Source organism: Solea solea, chromosome 17 (assembly GCF_958295425.1).
Source record: "Solea solea chromosome 17, fSolSol10.1, whole genome shotgun sequence".
NCBI classification, from domain to species: Eukaryota; Metazoa; Chordata; class Actinopteri; order Pleuronectiformes; family Soleidae; genus Solea; species Solea solea.
In genome coordinates this window covers 460855-481605 of record NC_081150.1, presented here as the reverse complement: position 1 = coordinate 481605, position 20751 = coordinate 460855, and the positions used below count along the sequence as shown (strand labels likewise).

Genomic DNA, 20751 nt, shown 5'->3' with positions numbered 1-20751 from the left:
CCCAGCGAGTTTAAAAATAACTGCGCTTGTGACATCATTTGCCCTCTTACGTTCTCATCTCTGCGTTTGTGTCGTGTCTGTCGCAGAGTGTGCGTGCAATAAATGTGGCACCTCATCATGTGACGACCGGACGGGAGTGTGTCACTGCAAACCAGGTGTGACTGGACGTCTCTGTGACCAGTGTGAGGTGAGATCTGCTCAATCGAACTGTCAATCTAACTGTAACCTTGGTATTTTCATGAATTCATCCTGTAAAAATGTGGGGAATACAGCATCACTGCTAAAGACATAAAAAGACAGAGACCCTTATTAAAAGTCAGGGTAAAAAACAAAAATGAAGTACATCTTTTAATTATTTTCTTATTTTAGCAATGTAATAATAGACCCACCTAATATTGCACTAGCTCAAGTCATCCTAACAGTATTTTACTTTACAGTATTTACTTTATAACAACCTGTCCTGACTGGAAAGTGTAGTGGATAGTGTCTGTGATTGTCACCCTGTTGATCCACAGCTGCCTTCATAAGTAAAATCAATATTTGATGCTCGGCTGTTAGTGTTTTAAATCATTGGTTCAGATTTACCTGAGTAACAAACTGACTAGACCAGCAACTCCCAGAGCCTCGTCAACCAAAAACACAGATTTACTTCATGGACTTGGATGAGGGAAACTGATTTGTTTTCTGTAGGAAAAGTCTGTCTAACGGTAAGATAAAGCATTGAATGCACTTTTAAGAAAGCATAGGCTTTAGCAGGTTTTATGAGTTTAAATTACAGCTTTTTGTTCAGTGGCCAAATATGTTATTCCTTGTATCCATGCTGGCAGCTTTTCATTTTATAATTAAGATATTTTCAAGGGTTTTTTTTAGAAGAAAGTGTGAAGTAGGGAGAGAGAGATGGACGTACTGCAAAGGAACTGGACTGGACCCCAACACAGGTCCCTACCAGAGGCCTTGGCCCATGGGACACATGCTGTACCAGCTACAGCGCCCCTGACAGGCAGCTTTTCAGTGAGAGTGAGCCTCCATATTTCACCTCGTTGTCAAACAACGACAACAACAACAGCGACGTAGGTCCGGAGAGACAGAAGTTAATTGGAGGCGCGTTAAACAATCCACACAGTGGAAGACAATAGTTTACAATCTGAAGGAAGTTTGTGCCACGGCTCCACAGAAACAGCCACAGATTTCATCCATTTTGTTTATTTTGTTTAGACGACTAGACAATGTCAAAATGGACACACAACAGATCACATCTGATCACTTGCAATATATAATGTGAACAGTTGGTGAGGAAGATCAGATTCTCCAGTCTAAACAAGGCCTGAGTCAGTACCTACAAACAGGCAGATGCTGGGATCTAACAGAGTTTTTCATTCATATAATCTAGGAGGGCTACTCTGGTTTCTCCAGCTGCCACGGCTGTCGGAGGTGTGAATGTGGGCCGGCTTCCCTCCGTCCCACCTGTCATCCTCTCACCCACAGCTGCCCATGCCGCCCAGGGGCCGGAGGCCGTTACTGCGAGCGCTGCCTCCCGGGTTACTGGGACTACAGCCCCTCCGGCTGCCAGAGTAAGACTTCTGTTCATCATATCTATTACTGTTTTGTATAGAACATTTGTCCAAACATTCAATGCAGATATCGTTTCCCAGCGGAAAAAAGAAAAGCTTCACTGAGGCTTCACATTCCCACAGTCACTACCACAGTCGTGCACATGACGTCAGAGACGCATCTGCTGAGAACTGTGATTCTGTGGCCAGAGACTCTCTGTGGAGAGGCAGATGACTTCACCATAGAACCCGAAATCCACAGTTCATACACAAACAGCTGCTCAAACCATCAGTCCCACACAAGAGAAGCCACAAGACAGATGTGCAGGCCTGAAGCCAAGACACTGTCTGTGGTTCTTACAGTAATATATATATTTGTTAACCCTAAGCCTAACTGCACTGACCCGTTTCCAGCTGCTCAGAGAACTTTTTTTTGTCTCACATCGTATGATGAAATTCCTCTGCATGTGTTTGTTCTATAGAGTGTAACTGTGAGAGTGGCCACTGTGACATGCACACAGGAGAGTGTCTGTTAGAGGCTGCAACAGTCAACCTGTGCAACATCAGTAAGTGGAGAGCATGACCCAAGCAGACATATGACAGAACACTGAGGCTCCTCCTCTTGCATTTACATTTCATCCATGGCTGCAGGTTGTGATGACTGCATTTGGAGTCTGATCGGGGACTTGAGGCAGTCCAATAAGACGCTGGACCAGCTGAAAGTTGGAGTGTTGAACATCTCCACTGGAGCTGCTGCTAATGACAGGCTCAAGTACTACAACTACACAGCACATCGACTGCAGGTACATGCAGCTCGAAGTATTGATGCGGCTTTGAGCTTTACTTTATTGATAATACATGTGAATGTGATCTGAGGCATTACTGGCGTTGCTTTGCTTCCAGACTCAGTTTCAAGGCTGGAGAAACAAGTCGTCTGCAATGAAGGCGCAGACCGGGGAGCTGGAGGAGGCCACAAGCACTGTGGTGCTGGACATCAAACAGCTGGGAGAATCGGTCAGTGGAGCCCATGCTCACCATGTCACACACAAGTCCCTGCAATGCTTCAGAAGTTTAGGCCAAAGGATTTCAGTGTAACTATTCCCCCCCCCCCCCCCCCATAATATACCTTTTTTCATCATTGATATTGATATGTGTATATACAAAATCACATATCAATATTTCTGTACAGCTGGGCGATATGGCTTATAAATAATAATAATATCTCGTTTCTCTGGATACTCTCAAATAAAATATCTACTGTTTATGATCTGTATCTTAAAATACAGTTATTACCTTTCATTACAAATAGTACCTGATTTATTTCTTTGGCGTTTTCATTTTAAATGAATGATATTGGCGTGTGTTAGATGCAATGACATTAAATATGACCAAATTCTGCTATAACATAAATGACTATAGGCTTAAAAGTGTGAAGTGACGTTTAAAATGTAATTTATACACAACTCCATGTATTTTGAAGCAATATGTGATATTTAATTTATAATCTTGTCACAATAAATGACAATAATTTAGTGTACTTCACTCATTTATTCAACAACATAAATATTGTGATTATCAATAAGAAAAAGCCTGTAAAACCAGGAAAAGTCTTTATTAACGACATCAAAATCTCAGATGATATTATTTTCTCATGTCACACTATAGATAAAATATCCATATACTCTCTGTATATATATAATTGATTAAATAAAGACGTGGATCTGATTTTCTCTGGTGGAAATCACACTGTGGTCCGACTGATAGTTTGTGTGGTGGTTTTCAGGAGATGCTGGTGAAAACTTTGGGGGACAGTCTGGACAACGACACGCTGGAGACCTTATCCCTGGCCGAGCAGCTCAGCACGAACCTCACTGATCTTAACGTTCGCATCGAAGGTACCGAACACTTCTCTTGTCACATACAATTTAACGGTGCATTTTTTATTTATTTAGTTTCTCTATCAACAATAGCACGAGGTTGCTCCAAAGAGCAGGAACCATAAAATGTACTTTGGCAAGTGGAAAAGAGCAAACGAAAAAACAAGGCATTGAAATGTTTTTAATTGCCTTAAAGAAGCAGAAAAATCAGTTCAGTATAAAGTAAATGCTAACAATACCTAGTCCTTTAGTTAACAAGTCTTCTGTCTTAACTAGGCTATCACTTTCAGTTTGAGGTTGTATGCAAAACATGGACCTAGTCCTCTGTTTCCGGTCTGCTCATGTGTGCCATGTTTTATCTTCCATTTTCCCTCTAAATATGTAAACTGTTGAGAATATTGCTTATTACTGATTACTGCTCCATTAGCCCTCATTAGGTGTCACTTTTACACTTTTTTACATTACATCTGTGTTAAATGCGTGCTGCCTGTCTGAGTCCATGTGCATATATCAGTGTTCTGCATGTGTTTGGGTATGTACACAGAAATGGTCCATGACTGGGAGCTGTACAGTGTTCAACAGGACGTGGATCCAGATGTGGTCAGACGCAACGCGGAGATGGCAGAGGACATGGTGACCTTGATGAGGAACCTGGACCTTTCCCCAAGACAGCCTGTCGCCATTGATGAGTCAACTGAAGCCCATGACCGTAAGTGCATACTGTATCATTTTGGCATCTCTGCGACCAATTTACATGAATCACATGAAGTCATGACTAACGTCCGACACTCGTGGGTGTCATGTGATTTAAGGCTGATTTGAACAGATTATCTGGCAAAATGATCCTATAGTGTGAGAAAAAACCAATGAGAGCATGTTGACAGGGAAACGGATGGTTTAGAACCATCTAGATGCATCTTCTCAGCCATGACTTCATCCACAGTTTTTGCTGTCAGCTATGCACTGACAGCACTGACAGTCCACCTCAATGTCTGTTTATATTCTTAAATCACGTTCAATCATGCAAGTTCCCAAATCCCTGGAATTTCCTCCCTGAAATCGTTTGATTAAACGCCAATTCTGTGGTCCTGTGTCTTGACTGGATCGTCTAGTCTGTGTTCTCTCAGGATTAAATCATTGAAAATCAATTACAAAGTTTGTTGTGTCTTTGGTCTCCCACGTTTTTAAAATCACTCAGATTTGAAAATCCTCTCGTGTTGGTTGGGCTTGAGTGTTAGGACTTCCATTTGTCTCTCTAGTGATCTAGAAAATGGAAAATGGTAATTGTTAAAATTACTTCCAGTTATTTACGTCATTACTTTAAAGGGATAGTTCAATTTATTTCTTTTCTTAAGATATACGAGATACTAACGGCGGGTACAACCCACACAAGACAGTGAAAACAGGGCTGCCAATGGGGACACATAAAGTCTATGCCTATGTTGTAATGATGTTGTAATGAAGTTTTTGTTGCATAAACCACTCACTCCCAACACCAAATCATTTACAAAACGACACATAATGTCAGGCCTGGCATATATGATGATGTGATGAGCCTTCTGATGGATGTCTGCTCTTCCTTGTTCCCCGCTGGCAGCCATGTTTTCACTGGGACAATGGCTGCTGGGTTCCAGGCACAGGTCGCCCCTGAACCCCTGAACCCCTGAATCCCTTGAATGCCATTTCAATGCAGATGCACTTTTATTTTCCACTCAAAACACACTTTCACACAATTTGGCTGAGGCCCGATCACGTGTCTGTTTGGATTTCCACTGAGCATCAGTGTAACGGTGATAAACACTGTCTAAAGTAACGGTCCCAAGTCGCTCTAATGTGACAGCAATGACGATCAATGATTTTGTGTCTTTGATCATGCTTCCAGTGCTTAGGCGAATTCGTCAGTTGGAGAAGAAGCTGATCGGCACGGACGGCCGACTCTCACCCATCAGGGAGATTCTGTCGCGCTTCTCTGCAAAACTGTCAGAAGCTCAGAATTTTCTCCAGAAAGCAGTCAGCACCGTTCAGGAGACGGAGGACATGAACAGAGCCAGTGTTCTCAAATTCCAGAGGACTGAGGTAATTTCCCATGACCCCCTGTTGCTCTCACTGAGTACGACTTCCTCCTCTCATCTTTTCCCACAGCATTGCCTTCTCATTCTGTTTGAAGCACTCCAGCTTCATGAGGATATAGTCCTGTTAAAACCCACATGCTCTTTTCTTCTTGCTCAGAGGGAATGTGCTGGCATGGAGGTTGGAGTGATTTATCTCTTCTCACTAAACTGTTATTAGCAGCCACTTGTATATACAGTATATATGGCTATATTATATAAATCTCACCAGACGAAAACACAATTTACGTCATTTTAAACTGCTCCCTTCCCACACCAAAGTCCATAGAGAAAATCTGCAGTTTTTGATCCACTGCTGCCTCCAAATTCAAGTTCAAATCTTCTAGAAGAAAATCCTGATGATATTTAAATACCAAGAGCAGAGACAATAAATCATGTGTAGGAGCTTTGGACTGTTCCATGAGGAGGAGGCCCTCAGTGGGGAAATAAGCTATGCTGCAATGCAAATGTTTTTCCCATGATAGCATCTACAGCCAACACACAGATGCATGGCTTTATTTTCCCACGGTGCAGTGTGTAGTCATAACTTCTCATGGACGAGGAGATTCAATAAGAAGAGCAAGTTGTCCATGAACTAGATGGTTGGTATAGTTTCATCCCTTACTCCACATGTGTTGTCTTTAAAAAGTACAAGACATAGAAGTGGTGTTGGCAAAACTATACTGGATAGTGCTTTTACTTGCTGTCAGGACCAGAAAAGCACTATATAAATACAGATCACATACTTCCTCCTACCAACACTAGAACTTGGATGAGTTTATTTGCCAGAGTTTTTAGTCTTTAATTATGATCTTGAGTCATTCTGCACACATATGGACAACATTCGGCCCTGGGGCTGGATCAGGGCAAAGAAAAAGATTGTTTTCTATTTTTGCCATTTCCGTGTAGATGTGACAGGATACAGTCAGCTCCAGCATCCACATACCATGTCCTACACTACATGAAGGTTTGCTGTGTATTATCCATCAAGGTCTTGTAAAAGTTACATTCCCACACATTAACTGCATTATCAATTACGATTTTATTCTAAAAAGCGTATTGAGTTTAGTAGTCTTGTGTATTTGACCAGTGAACTATGCTAAATATGCGACATTCCTTACTAAATGTAATTATACTTGTTGTGACTGTCTCTCCCAATGTTTCCATACAAACCACAGACAATAAACCCATTATTATTTTTCATAATATTTATTCAAGCCCCCACACATTTAAGATGGAACTATAATCTTCATCATCAGTTCAAGTTGACCTGAAGATCGGCATTTTGTCTCTTACCCATCTCAGCTGTATCATCAATGACAAACTGTACAACAATAAAGGCTTGAAATAGAGCATTAAGTGTTATTTCTCTTTGTACCTCAGGCAAAGCAGCAGACGCTGACAGACGACTACACTGGTGTCAATGACACACTTGAAGAAGCCAAAGTCTTCCTCTCAGACACAGAGACGACCGTGGCTGAGGTGGATGCCATGGTGCAAGTGAGTGACGTCTATCTTACAGCATTTTTCAGACTAAAAGCTGCTCAACTGAGAAGTATTTGTATGTAGTAGTGGTTAGGACATTAATGCTGTGTGGAATCATGCTGATGTTGCAGTTTACTGATGAAATGTAATAAAAATCGTATGTATCTGTGTGCACAGAATGTGACACAGTACCATGCGGCGATCGATGGCGCCAGACAAAAGCTGACGGAGAAGACGGAGCGTCTGTCACTGGCTGACAGGGACCTGGTTCAGAGCGCCGACGAGCACGCCGACGAACTGGAGAGACAGGCCAACGATCTGGAGGAGTGAGATACACTTTAATAATACACTTTAATTTACTTTGTTGTAAACAAGGAAATCTGCAAAGGCAACAACTCCAAAAAACAAAAATGAAAAGTTACTAAAGGGAGAACATCTGCAATATGACGCAAACAGGGAACCACAGCATAACAAGTGACAATGAGACACAGTAAGCAGGGAGATTAAATACACAAGCGAAGAGTTGGGACAATAAACACAGGTGAATCACATCAGGGCAGAAGATTACAAAAGCAGAAAACTCAGACAGGAAGTAAGGAAAATTACTCACAGAAACAGGACGTCAAACCAGACAAGACACACGAGGACAGGAACTAGAAAAGACAACCACAGAAACAAAACAGATATAAATAAAAAGCAAACAGACTGAACAAGTTACTAGCAAGGGGTCATGAACTAATCAAGATTTCTCCTTTATATCTATATATATATATATGTATATTATATCTATGAAACACCTTTCACGAAGCAAACAACACTTTAAAATATCAATTTAATCAATCAGAAATATTGTATTTTATTGTATGTAAATACATTTGTTCTTTGTGCCTTGGTTTTCTGACCTTGGGCGGGCCCTGGGCGGGCCTTGGGCGGGCCTTAGGAAGCTCTCTGCAGTATCTAATGTTTATAATATGACAAAGGTTAGATAATTACAATTATTTTGTCAGATGTCAACGGGGAAAACTTGGGGAACAAGTCGAAAAAGAACAAGTGTATTTTCACACAATAAAATACAATATTTTTGATTAAATCGATATTTTGTTTGCTTCTTAAAAAGTGTTGTTTGAAAATATTGACACAAATCTAATTCCATACATATACATAAAATGTCATCAACATGAGTCAAAATATAAACCAAATATAAAAACTTACACACATGGCACAAATATCAGCTATAATGGTCGATACACATACACTCTTGTCATTCACTTGCCAGGCTTTGCCTAAAAGCATTGTGGGTGCTTTGCTTTGCTTTGCTTTGCTTTGCTCGCATTACATGCAGCAGAAGTTGAGTAATGTCGCACTTTCCAAGTGTCAGCCGTTCAAAACATGTTATGCATTTAGTTCAAACACCACAAGGCTCAGATGAGGTTGTTGTCCCTGTTGCTGATGTTTTTTGTTGGACAAAGCACTCCCAAAAAAATCACTATCATTTATCAACATTAGAAAGTTTGCTAGCCATGACAGACACTGCTTTGCTAACCTCTGTTAGCTACCCCCAGAGCAAGTATCAAGAAAGCACCAGGTACCTGGTACTATCAATAATGACAAAGCAATACAAAAGAGAGTCCAGATGAGTCCACATGAGCAGAGTACCACTAGAACTGAATAATGGAAAAGTGCCAACATCTCGGCCTCTGGGGAAATCTAGCAATCCACAGCGCTGACTTCTGCATTATAGAATGATAGTGTACGAATTCATGATTTTAATTAAAAATCAAAATCAAAATGAACTAGTTCATTTTTAATTGCATACAGTAATATTAAATATGCAATATTAAAACACTTTACCATCTTGTCTCCACCAGGGATCTGAAAGCGAGCGATGCCAATGGATTTGTGCAGAGAGCCATTAGTGCTGCCAACGTCTACAACAACATCGTGAAATACGTCGATGACGCAAACATCACCTCTCTCACTACTTTAGACTTATCCCAGAGAGCTGAAGACGTACGTTAACATCCTAGTTCTGTACACCATCCACCATAATTTAGTACAATAGAGGTTAAACTAACCTTGTGGATTCTGTTTTTAGGCCATAACTGGGATCAACACACAGCTCGGACACCTGGTGACGCAGAGCGACAGTGTTTTCAAGGAATCTGTTTCATTACACTCAGAACAAATCGGTATGAAAAAGCATTTTGTTCACAGACATAAATGCAACTGACACATTTATTCAGTTTAAGACGTCATTAACTATATTTGTCTGTTACAGAGGTTGAAAATGAGGTGGCGGACAAGCTAAAATACATCGAGGAGACCAAAGAGACCATGGAGAAAAACACCAAAAAACTTGCAGAAATAGTTCAGGATATCAGTGAAATTCATGCAGGTAAGATCACGTTTGGTTGGTTTTAAAAACAGTGTTATGACCAGGTCGAGGGGAGGATCACAACATGAAAGAGGAGACTCCCTCTCCCTAACTCCCAAGGAACCACCAGCAACACATTAAACAAACCATTTTAAAAGTTTATTGAAAAGGGTTTTTGAGGCGCTCATTTGATGTGAGGGTGTCCCCACCACTCTTCTCACCAAACCTACACTGTGCATAACAATAACAATCTGAGCCATTTATTGACGAAAATAAGTACTTATATAACTCAGAATGGTGCTGTTGTTCCGTAAGATTATACTGCAGAAATTGCTGTGAGTTGGGGCTGCCACCCGAGGCGATCTACCGGTCCAATTATGAAACTTTTTTTTAGTAATATTCACATATTTTTTTACAATTAATTGAGTTGATTCTAACCTAGGGGCCACATGGAAGTGTGATGACCAGCGCTGTTGCTTCACAGCAGGAAGGTCCGGGTTTCGCTACCTGGTCTGACCACAATCCAAAAACATGTAGCGGTTATTTGGACACCTTAGATTGACTGTAGGTGTGAATGTGACAGTGAATGGTAGGGTAAGGGTAATCATCTCTGTTTGCCCTGCGTTGGGTGTGCCCTGCCTTTCACCATCAGCTACAGACAGACGGTGGCTTACTCAATCTCCTCCTCTGCATCCGTTTCCAGACAGAACACCACACCGTCTGGCGGACACACTGCAGCTGGCTGAAGGGAATCTAAACCGTTCAGCTGAGGTCCTTCAAACTGTCACACCCATCAGCACCAAGGTTGAGGAATGGGCCACCAACATGAGAAACAATGAATACTCCACTGATGCTTATGAAAAGGCTATTTCCTCTGCCGGAGAAGCAGGTATGAGATTCAGAGCACTTATGGCCATGCCGTGAAACTGCTAGTGTTATTATATGAATGAAGTATGAAACGTTGAATTGTGTTTTTGTTGCAGTGGAGAACCTGAATGTGCTTGTACCTGAGCTGCTGGACAAGCTGAAGGTGGTGGAGGAGAAAAAGCCTATCAACAATGTGACCACCAACATCATGAGGATCAGAGAGCTCATTGCCCAGGCTAGGAGTGTGGCCAAGAAAGTGAGTTCACTTTATAGCCTTATTTTAGACCAAGGAAGCAAACAATGCGCAACACCAGCGAAATCCTTCATATTGCCAACATGGTTTATGTAATTCTCATGGTTCCAAACCTTTTATTTACGTTAACATCTTTTGGCTTCAGCTCGACACATGGAAGGCCTGTAAGTGGCGCTGTAACACTACACCAGAACAGAGAAGAAGACGTTATACACATTACAGATAACAGAGATAGAATGAACCGGGGAAAGAAAGAGAATTAAATTAAAGTTATCTTAAAGCAAACTGCTTTTTCTGTTTCACTTAGGACTTTAGTTACTTTTAATCCAAAGAAGTAGGCAACACTGTTAAAAAATCTCCAAACACAAGAGAAATACAATTAATATTGTCGATAGCAATGCCAAAGATGGGGATAGTGAATGCCAGTGCCAGACAGAGGAGCCTTTTAATTAAGATTTATTAAATAAAATTAATTTTGATCCATTTATCAAACAAATAGCTCTAAATAAACATTAGGTGTCACAATAGTTTGTCATGTTAAAAGTGCATCACCATATAAACAGTAAGGAAACATTTTACATGTCATAGTTAAGCATAGTAATATTTATCAGATGCATGTGGACCTGTTCTGCACAAAACCATCAGCCTACCTGAAAAACTAAAATCACAAATCACATAAACTAGAAACACATCAGCAAGGTATTGCTCAAATGTTGCCTTATTTATTACAGACATATGCATTTCATTGAATTTCTGGCCTCTGAACAAATAACATGTTAATGGTGAACAGAAGTGTCTCCTTCTTGCTTTTCTGGATCATTTCTCATACATTTCATGCTTAAACAACTCTTGATCTGGTTTGCTTTTCAGGTCCAAGTGTCTATGAAGTTCAACGGCCAATCTTCAGTGGAGGTCCAACCTCACAGTGACCTGGAAGAACTGAAGACAGTGACTTCCATCAGCTTGTTCATGAGAGTGGACCCTGACAAGGACCCCATTGAGGACCGCCTCATCCTTTATCTGGGAGACAGAAACGTGAGGAGACTAATGGTTGCTCGTTATTTTACCCCCAAAAAAGAAAAAAGGTCTATCAAGAAGAATGTTAAACAGAAACACATGGCAGTTATTACACAAGTAAAAACAGTTGTGGGAAACAACTGCTTTGACTTAGTGTCGTGGCTGGATACGTGGGTGTGTACGTGACTAGATCTGCTGCTAATGCTGCATTCCAGACAACTCAGAGAACTCAGGGCTCAGTCCGTGTCTTTGCAGAGAAGCACATGTCGATATCACGCAACACTGGCAGCACCAATGAAAGGGTGTACCGTATAAAACACTTTAACTCTTATGCAATAGAAATACTGTTTGAAATTCACAGTAATGACTGTGGGAAAGTCTGTCAAGTATCAGGGGCAGTCTACATGTATACAGTACATATAAATGTACATCAGTTTTAAAATACCCAGATGTTGTAATGCATATGATATTTTGCCATAAAACAGACTTTTTCTGAGTTTGTAAAGTGTTCCCTCTCCAGCACCAAAGTCGAAAGAGAAAACCAGCTTGTTACTGCGGCCCTGCTGTCACAAAGTCATTTATACTTGAACTTACTAATGGAGTCAGCAGTAGGTCAGCAACTCCTCTCTGCCGACAAATACAATTGCTGAATTTCTCCATGGACTACGGTGCAGGGAATGAATGGTTTACACAATGACACAAACTTCAGTCTGTCTGATAGTGAACTAGAGTGGCGATAGTGAAGATATCATAGACTTAAACTGGCATAGATTATATAACATGAGCAGCCGTACTAAAAACCTGTACTATCACTTTAATGTTGCAATACTTGGGTATTTATTTACAGATATTTGTAACTTTTATTCAGAAATTATACTTTGGCATATTACATCAGGTTAGGTTAGGTTAGGGTTGAATAAAAGAATAAAAGTTCAATTTACAGGTAATTCAATTCAGTTTAACAATTCCAGAATTTAACAATTTAGCAATTGAATTGCACTTGCAGACAGTGTATGGTGCTGCAAGTTCAACATTTCAGATCAGATATATCTGACTTCACAGGAAAGCTTGACAGAGCAAAGGCAGCGGTAAGTTACAGGGAGCCGCTTGTGGACCTGAATAGCTTGTTGTGATCATGGAAGCAGGAGTAACAGCCTTTCAAAGTGCACAGTTGCTCCATTCAAAATGTCTCTAAGAGATGCTCGTGACAATGAGGCATGTGAGTGGCTTCAAAGCTGGACTTCATTTACATAAACACCGCTGCCCCCACTGCCCTTTGGGGGCAAAGATATAGAGCAGCTCCACAATGTGAGGCCTCTCTGTTCTCCTTTTAAAACGTTTCACCTCAGTGATTTCACTGCCACTGTAATATACTGCATGCTGTATTGTTTGCAGACAGCTTTTGACTGTGCTATATATCAGAGTAAAAGCAGGCTTCCTGATGTTCACACCCTCAGGGCAGGAAAGACTACATGGGTCTGGCCATCAAGAACGACAACCTGGTGTACGTGTACAACCTCGGGGGTGAAGATGTTGAGATCCCGCTGAGTTCAAAGCCTGTCAGCCAATGGCCTGCAGTCTTCAACTACATCAAAGTGGAGAGGTAATGCCTGTTAATGAGCTGTAGAAACACTGGCTTCATGCAGGAAACACTTGAATGTTTGTATTTGTATATTCAAGTCTAGTCATTTATCCGTTCACGCGGCACATCTGCACGCAGTCCTTTACACCCATTCAAAAGTTGCCAGTGCAACCATTGGTAGGTGTTTGGACTTGAGTGGCCTGCCTTAAGACAACCCACTCTAACACCTCAGCCATACCTGCTACAAGTTACTAAAAACCTCTGGTGACTGATAAAATCCCAAGTGTACAACATTTGCACATTAACAAACAACCAATTAAGTTTTTGTTGAATCTGATGTGGAACACTTACCTACAAACAACTTGAACAACTTTAAAAGTAAGGCCTGGGACTCACTGCCCTGACTGATGACTGCACGTGTTTGGGGGGAAAAGTTGAACAGACAGCATCCTATGTCATTAAGTTCACAAAGTGAGCAGAACCACTAAACACTTTCTCTTGAAACCACTGCATGGTTACTGGCATGTTGTGGTTCCTACTTCCTCTTAGACAGCTTACATTGATTTGCCCACTGATGACATAAGGTTTACAAGGAGAAACCAAGTGTTTTTTGGTTCCAAATTTCAGATTCTGAACCAATTCACTTTGTTTGGTTCAATATTTGCTCCAGGACCTGGAACGACGCTGGTGTGAAAGTGTTGTATGTCATTTCTGTGTCTCTTAAACACACCAATCACAGTGATTTCTCTCACCAGTGGACAGCAATGCCAATTCAGATTGCTGACTCTGCTGTAAAAGCGTTGGCAGAACTCATCCACTGATGTGTCGTGGGCTTAAGAGAGATCCTCTTCTCTCAATTCCAGATGGTAAAATGATTTGTGTAACTAATGCTTCTTTCTTTGTGCTTGTAGGCTGGGCAGACATGGAAAAGTCTTCCTGACCATCCCGAGTCAGAGCTCTACAGATGAGCAGAAGTTCATCCAGAAGGGCGTGGCTCCAGGCACCGACTCACTGTTTGACATTGATCCCAAGGACATGGTATTCTTTGTAGGCGGCGTTCCACCAAATGTCAAGGTAATGAATTTTCAAGTTAAAAGTTGAACCTTTATTAAAGATGAATTTTTATTTATAATAAATCTTATTCCCCCCTGAATAATTACATGTGACTGTGTTTTAATTGTTGTGATTGTAGCTTCCGCCCCCTCTGAGTCTCGCTCCATTTGTGGGCTGCATCGAGTTGGCCTCACTGAACAACGATGTCATCAGTCTGTACAATTTCAAGGCAACTCATGAAATGGATGTGATTACATCACCACCGTGCCCCAGGTACCCGTCTGCATTTTCATCTACAAATAATCACACAGTGCACACAGCAGACTGAAGACTCAGTGGCTCAAAGTCACTTTTCACTTGCTTGTGATTATTTCGAGGCCGCAATTTGTCTTGTTGTTGGATTGCATTGTGTTACGGAACCACAGCGTGCTTTAGTTGGATGCACCAAATAAACTGACAGTTCAGTTTATACAGTATGCTCCATCAGCACAATTAAAACCAATTACACTTGTACAACTGAATTTTTTAGCTAATAATTCTGGATCCATCTTATTTGGTTTTGAATGCTTTGTGGATTATTCAATCATATCCCTTCTGTTTTCCTCTTAGGTACAAGTTAGCTTTCTCACAGAGTCGCGTGGCCAGCTATCTGTTTGATGGAACCGGCTACGCACTCGTAAATAACATTCAAAGGAGGGGAAAATTTGGAGTGGTCACAAGATTTGATATTGCCGTACGAACAGTGGCAAACAATGGCATCCTTTTCTTAATGGTCAATGGGGTAAGAATGAAAACTAATTCCCATACGTCTATCATCTTGAAATGTGCTTTTAGATATAAACTGATTACACAAAACTTTCGTGTAAATGTCTGTGTATTTTATTTCTTCTGTACAGGAGCAATACTTCCTTTTAGAATTAAAGAACGGATTCCTGCGCTTGATGTATGACTTTGGCTTCAGCAACGGGCCCAAACTTTTGGAGAATAACTTACCAAAGCTGCAAATAAATGATGCAAGATACCACGAGGTACGTTTCACATGTCACATTTTATTGTCTTGGCAAATTCATTTCAAACGTGTTTGATTTGCATGTGTTGATGGGATTTTTGTGCAGGTTTCAGTCATCTACCATCAGTCAAAGAAGGTGATCCTGCTCGTGGACAAGAGCCACGTAAAATCTATGGAGAATCCAAAGACCACACTGCCCTTCACAGACATCTACATAGGCGGGGCTCCATCAAGCATCCTCAAATCCAGGTAAATTCAATAAAATGGCAATGAGATGAACATTTTTTTGAATTATGTAGTTTCCATTATTAAAAAACAAACACAAAAAAACACACATACAAACTTTCGTTGGCAAGAAGAAGACTGTTATTCCTGGTTGTAATTCTACCTTCATCCTGTACTTGAGCTGTTGAATACTGCTCTCTAGCGGCCAAACTATGTCATCAGTCATCCACACCAGTCATCCACACTACACCAAGTTTTGTTGAACCCAAAATGGAGTCTGAAAACACTGCTGACTCCATTTTAGTTTTACAAACTTTAGAAAGGGAGACATTTGGAATCGACTGACACGGTTACTCGCAGTTGCTTCCTGATTTCCCTGCTTTGATTTTCATCCTCATGCTCACTGCGCCTGAATAGTCTATACTTAGGTTTAAGACTTGTGTTTTCAAGTTCAAGTTCAAGTTCTTCTGGTATAGAGCTGAAACACTTGTCTGGTTGAAGATTGCAATTGTTGTTTTTTAATTGTTGTTTGGTACTGTATCTTTAGACTATCATAAGATAGTGACAGCACTGTATGTGTATCATCACCACAGGCCGGAGTTGTCTGATGTGATGGGCTTGAAAGGCTGCGTGAAAGGTTTCCAGTTCCAGAAGAAAGACTTCAACTTGCTCGAGGAGCCTGGCACCATCGGTATCAGCAGTGGCTGCCCTGAGGAGCACTTTGTAAGTTCTCGCCCTTACATTCGCGGCAGTATGTGTGATCTCTGTCTGAGCCCGTTCAGACCTGATATTAACACCCCTCCCATGGGCAGGTCTGAGCTGTCAATTCATCCTGAATGCATCTTCAGAATTGGCCAGAAAAACTACATTTGTAGATGTTGTGAGGACACATATGTCCATATTTCTGAGGTGCACGAATCCCCACTGAAATGTTAACATATGTGCAGCCACTCACTTATCAAAACATTAACATTGCATGTGGGTGGCCCTGCGATCAGGGTCTCTCTCTCTCTCTCTATGACACATAAACACGCTAACATACAACAACAGGAGACACATTTTAATGCCAAGTGTGAATAGTCCTTATCAGAGCAGATGTTTATACTTCAATTGAATGTGTCCTGAATACTTCAGTAGGACAGCACAGCTCTATGTTCATGTGTCGCAGACAATATTTTTGTTTTGTTCTCTTCATTTTAAAATGGATGATAAAGTGTAAACAAGGGCATAAAATACAACCAAAGGGATAAACACCTGCTACAGTTATAGACTGAGTAAAAGTTAATGAGTGATGTCAGTGATGGCTGTTATTGTGTGTGTGACAGATGTCCCATAAAGCCTATTTCTCCGGAGAGAGCTACCTCGGATCCACGGCAAAGTTTTCACCATTCGACAACTTTGAGGGAGGACTCAACTTCAGAACAGTGCAACCCAGCGGACTTCTGTTCTACCACAGTGACGGGGTATACACACACACACACACACACACACACACACAAATATCTGTTTGGCAGTTGTGACAATTATTTTTTTAGCACCTAATATGCAGTGCTATATTTATCAAAAGTGAGAGATATTCTATTGTGTGATTGTGTAACATGACCTTCACTGTGTGTTAAAATGCATAGACGCACATATGTATTCCTTCAGATCTCATCAGTAAACCTTTACAATACCACAGCTTACTGTTTCTTATAATTCATTTCTGAAGACATTTATAATTAACTACAATTATCTAATAAAACTAAGAATTGTATATTCATTTTCTCATTCAGTCTGATGAGTTCAGCGTTTCCCTGGAGAATGGAGCCGTGGTGCTGAACACCAGAGGCACCAGAGTCAAATCGCACAAGAAACAATACAGCGATGGAAGGACACACTTCCTAGTGGCTACAGTGAACAGTCAGAAGTAAGTGTTTGACTGAGCACCTGCACAAAGACTGTGGACACACACTGTAACACAGACCACTATAACTGCCACTTGTTTCCTCTTACTGTCCTTTCTTCTATTTGTTGTCTCCTTGTTTTTCTTCTCGCAATAAAAAAGTCCCTGAGAATGAACAGTTTATTACAGTGAAGTGGTGTGCTGGAATTAGTGGCATTTTGGTGTTTAGTTGCCTCACACTCTTCATCCAGGTGGATATGAAAAAGCATGGAAGCCTTAAGGTAGCATAACAAAAATTGAAAGGCCTGTATGAAGAGCTTTACTAGTGTGTGTAAAAATCACACAATTAAGTCAAAGAGGTGTGTGGGCCCCTCATTGTTATCATGTGCTTGGGGCCCTGCAACAGGGTTGAGAAAGCAGGCAGTTGCCTGGAAACCTTACATTTTGTAACCAGCTTTGTTGAGGAGACAGTAACAACTACACTTTGGTCTCTGTGTCTGAGGCTCCTTTAGTCTGAAGCCCTTTGAAACAAATGAATTGAGTAACTGGTTGAGCTGTTCACTTCAGGTATTCTCTGTTGGTGGATGACAAAGACAAACAGGAGAAGAAACGTCCGTCCTCAGCTACAAGATCGACGTCGGGCTCTGTGATGAGGACCTTCTATTACGGAGGCTCGCCAAGCAGCAGCTTCAAGAACTTCACAGGCTGCATCAGCCACGCCTACATCAACAGGTATATTGGAACTGAACGGTTCATCAATACATTTAAGAGGAAAACTGAGTGGAATCGACCTAGTAATTAAGTCTGCTATTACTACAATGTTCACATGTAGCAACTTTTGCAAACCCAAATTGATTATTTTTAATGGAGTCAGATGCAGCACCTCCACACGGCATTGAAATGAAAAGATCTCAACGTCTATCGTCTAATAAATTGTATGCTTACTGAACATCTTTTGATACTTTTACTGATCAATGATGAAGATCTACTGTTTTCTTTTCATGGATTTTCACCTTTTGTTTATACAGAGACTGTGATGGTCTTACCACAGTAGTTCTAGCCTGATACCAAGTTGTTAAACATCAAGTGAAATGAGAAAAGGCCTTTATGAAATATACTGAGAATCAGAAGTCAGAAAGGTACTTGTACTCAGAGACAACATGTGGCTCTACACTGGAGCCACCAGTCTTGCTGGAAGACATGCTTACTGTTCAGGAAACATTCAATTGTAAACAGGTTTGCTTTAATCATGCTGTTTCACAAACTATGAATTGTGTAACTTCTCTGGCAACTTTGGTCACATGGCTGCCATTTAAATAAATCACAGTGTCATCAACACACATTTGGATGTTGGTGTCGAGGCAAACTGATGGAGGAACATTGGCCTAATATAGAAAACAACAGGCCCAAGATGGATCCTTGTGGGACACCTGTGGATAAAACGAGGGCAGACAATAGATGGTTTTATACTCTAACATACTGAGACCTATTAAACAGACGAGATGAGTTCAGCCATTCAAGTGTATCTAATGAATCTTTGCTTTGACGTTGTAAACTATGTAATGTCATTGCACCAAAACACACCATAACTCACACTGTCTGTGTTGTTGTTTGTAGACAAGATCGGGACATTGAACCTGAAGACTTTCAGCGGTACACGGAGAAGGTGCAGACGTCCCTGCAGGACTGTCCGGTTCAGCGCCCCCCTGCTGCTCTGCTGTCACCACACAAAACCAAACCCAGCCACAAGGTAAGCATGCCCTCCATGAACATATGCTTTGCTTCGTATTTATGGATGTATGTTTTGAGTTTAGGGCATTCTGACATATGATAAACACTCTGAAAGGTTACCAGGGACGAGCCCACCCTCCCCCTAGGCCTCATGGAACTGAGGAGTGATGAGGAGCAGCCAGCCGAGGCAAGCATTGAATCGTGCTACCTTTCCTCCAGTCCTAAAGCATTTCACCAAGCCTTTCACTACGGTGGCATCGCCAACAGCAGACAGCACTACACTGATCTCCCAGACTCCTTCTCTGAGAGGTATGTCTAAAACTGGCTTCAGACTCCAGGAGTTTAAAATTCTGACAGATTTTGGAGTCAGGTTGCATCACCTAGTTAAGGAAAAAGTTGACTTTTTTTATTCTTCTTTTTAATATTGAACATAAACACAAGTCTGGATGAGGAAATGGTTGTGAGGCCCTGTCTGTTTGTCACTTTTTTAAATTTGCTACATCTCACCACATATTGGCAACTTTTTCTCCAACTAAGCAGTTCACTGCACTCACACAGCAGCTTGATGTGACTCTCGTCTCAATGTCCATATGCAATCCCGATTTGAAATTCTAATTCTTTGATCAATTTGCAAACAATTTGGGATGTAAATGAATGAACCTGTAGCCACTCACGCTATTAGATTATAAGGGTCAAACATCACTAATGACCAAGGTTCCAAAACAGATTCAAGTCTCAGCCCAAATTACATTTCTAAGCAACAGTATATGCACCAACAAAGGCTCACCTCATTAATCTATTCCCAGTTTAGTGTAAATATCCGTGGTATTTGTTTGATTCTTTAACTTGTCACGAGACTGATGTAACATCTACAAACTAAAGTGTGTGTTTGGTTTGTTAACTGCTCACTTCCCTGCCATAGAGAAAATCAATGATTTTACATTGCGGCTCACACCTTTACATTTGAACTCACTCCATCAGTGAGTTCAAATATGTTATTCGTGACTTTGGTTTTTAAAATTCTATGTTCAGACACAAACTTACCAAACAAGGCAGCAGCTGTAAGTCCTGTGGACTTTTGAGAGGGAGAGGTTACAGTTTACAAACTTCAATTACCTTTTGAAGGTCTGGAAATCACAATAAAAACACTGCACTGTCACTTTATCAGAAAATAGAGCTTAACCTCCTTGTCCAAAAGCTATCTTCAAGTTTTTTTTAATGCTCTTTCCACCTCCCAGATCCCACTTCTCTCTGTCCCTGAAGAGCTACTCGTCCTTTGGTCTCATCTTTTACGTCGCTGATGCTCAAGAGGACAATTTTATGACTCTGTTCCTCGCCCACGGGAAGCTGGTGTACACCTTCAACACAGCAGATCAGAGAGTCAAAATCAAGACTGATGAGAAATACAACGATGGTGCATGGCACAATGTAAGTTGTGAACTCATTCTCTCTCTCATTACTGACTGTACACACAAGCAAGGGTGTTTTTAGATGCATTGACAACCCTCTGTCTTTTCCTGCTGAAGGTCATTGTTGTCCGTGATGGAAGTAAAGGCCAGTTAATAATAGATGGGCTCACGGTGCTGGAGGACAGAGTTCAGGAAAGCAACACCGCCTGGAATGTCAGCAGCCCCCTCTATGTCGGAGGAGTTCCTCCTGGCAAAGCACAGAAGAATATTCAGGTAAGATCAGAATGTTTATGTGGAGCGAAAATGTGACTTAAAGGAATAATTCA

At 41.1% G+C, this 20751-nt stretch overlaps 1 protein-coding gene across 1 annotated transcript in view; it reads left to right on the top strand.

The window, feature by feature from the left end:
- The window catches only part of lama4 (laminin, alpha 4), a 36035-nt gene that overhangs the window by 10240 nt on the left and 5044 nt on the right, over positions 1-20751 (top strand). Inside the window, exons 6-35 of the mRNA XM_058613852.1 lie at positions 87-187; positions 1391-1571; positions 2033-2116; positions 2202-2353; positions 2454-2564; positions 3334-3445; positions 3972-4136; positions 5310-5503; positions 6919-7035; positions 7198-7346; positions 8889-9030; positions 9116-9209; positions 9299-9415; positions 10098-10283; positions 10378-10517; positions 11385-11549; positions 12989-13134; positions 14025-14187; positions 14306-14439; positions 14776-14947; positions 15063-15194; positions 15282-15424; positions 15994-16123; positions 16726-16863; positions 17176-17309; positions 17853-18017; positions 18903-19035; positions 19132-19325; positions 20255-20444; positions 20543-20698. Coding sequence (XP_058469835.1) covers positions 87-187; positions 1391-1571; positions 2033-2116; positions 2202-2353; positions 2454-2564; positions 3334-3445; positions 3972-4136; positions 5310-5503; positions 6919-7035; positions 7198-7346; positions 8889-9030; positions 9116-9209; positions 9299-9415; positions 10098-10283; positions 10378-10517; positions 11385-11549; positions 12989-13134; positions 14025-14187; positions 14306-14439; positions 14776-14947; positions 15063-15194; positions 15282-15424; positions 15994-16123; positions 16726-16863; positions 17176-17309; positions 17853-18017; positions 18903-19035; positions 19132-19325; positions 20255-20444; positions 20543-20698 — 4340 coding nt within the window. The remainder of the gene's footprint in view (positions 1-86; positions 188-1390; positions 1572-2032; positions 2117-2201; positions 2354-2453; positions 2565-3333; positions 3446-3971; positions 4137-5309; positions 5504-6918; positions 7036-7197; positions 7347-8888; positions 9031-9115; positions 9210-9298; positions 9416-10097; positions 10284-10377; positions 10518-11384; positions 11550-12988; positions 13135-14024; positions 14188-14305; positions 14440-14775; positions 14948-15062; positions 15195-15281; positions 15425-15993; positions 16124-16725; positions 16864-17175; positions 17310-17852; positions 18018-18902; positions 19036-19131; positions 19326-20254; positions 20445-20542; positions 20699-20751) is intronic.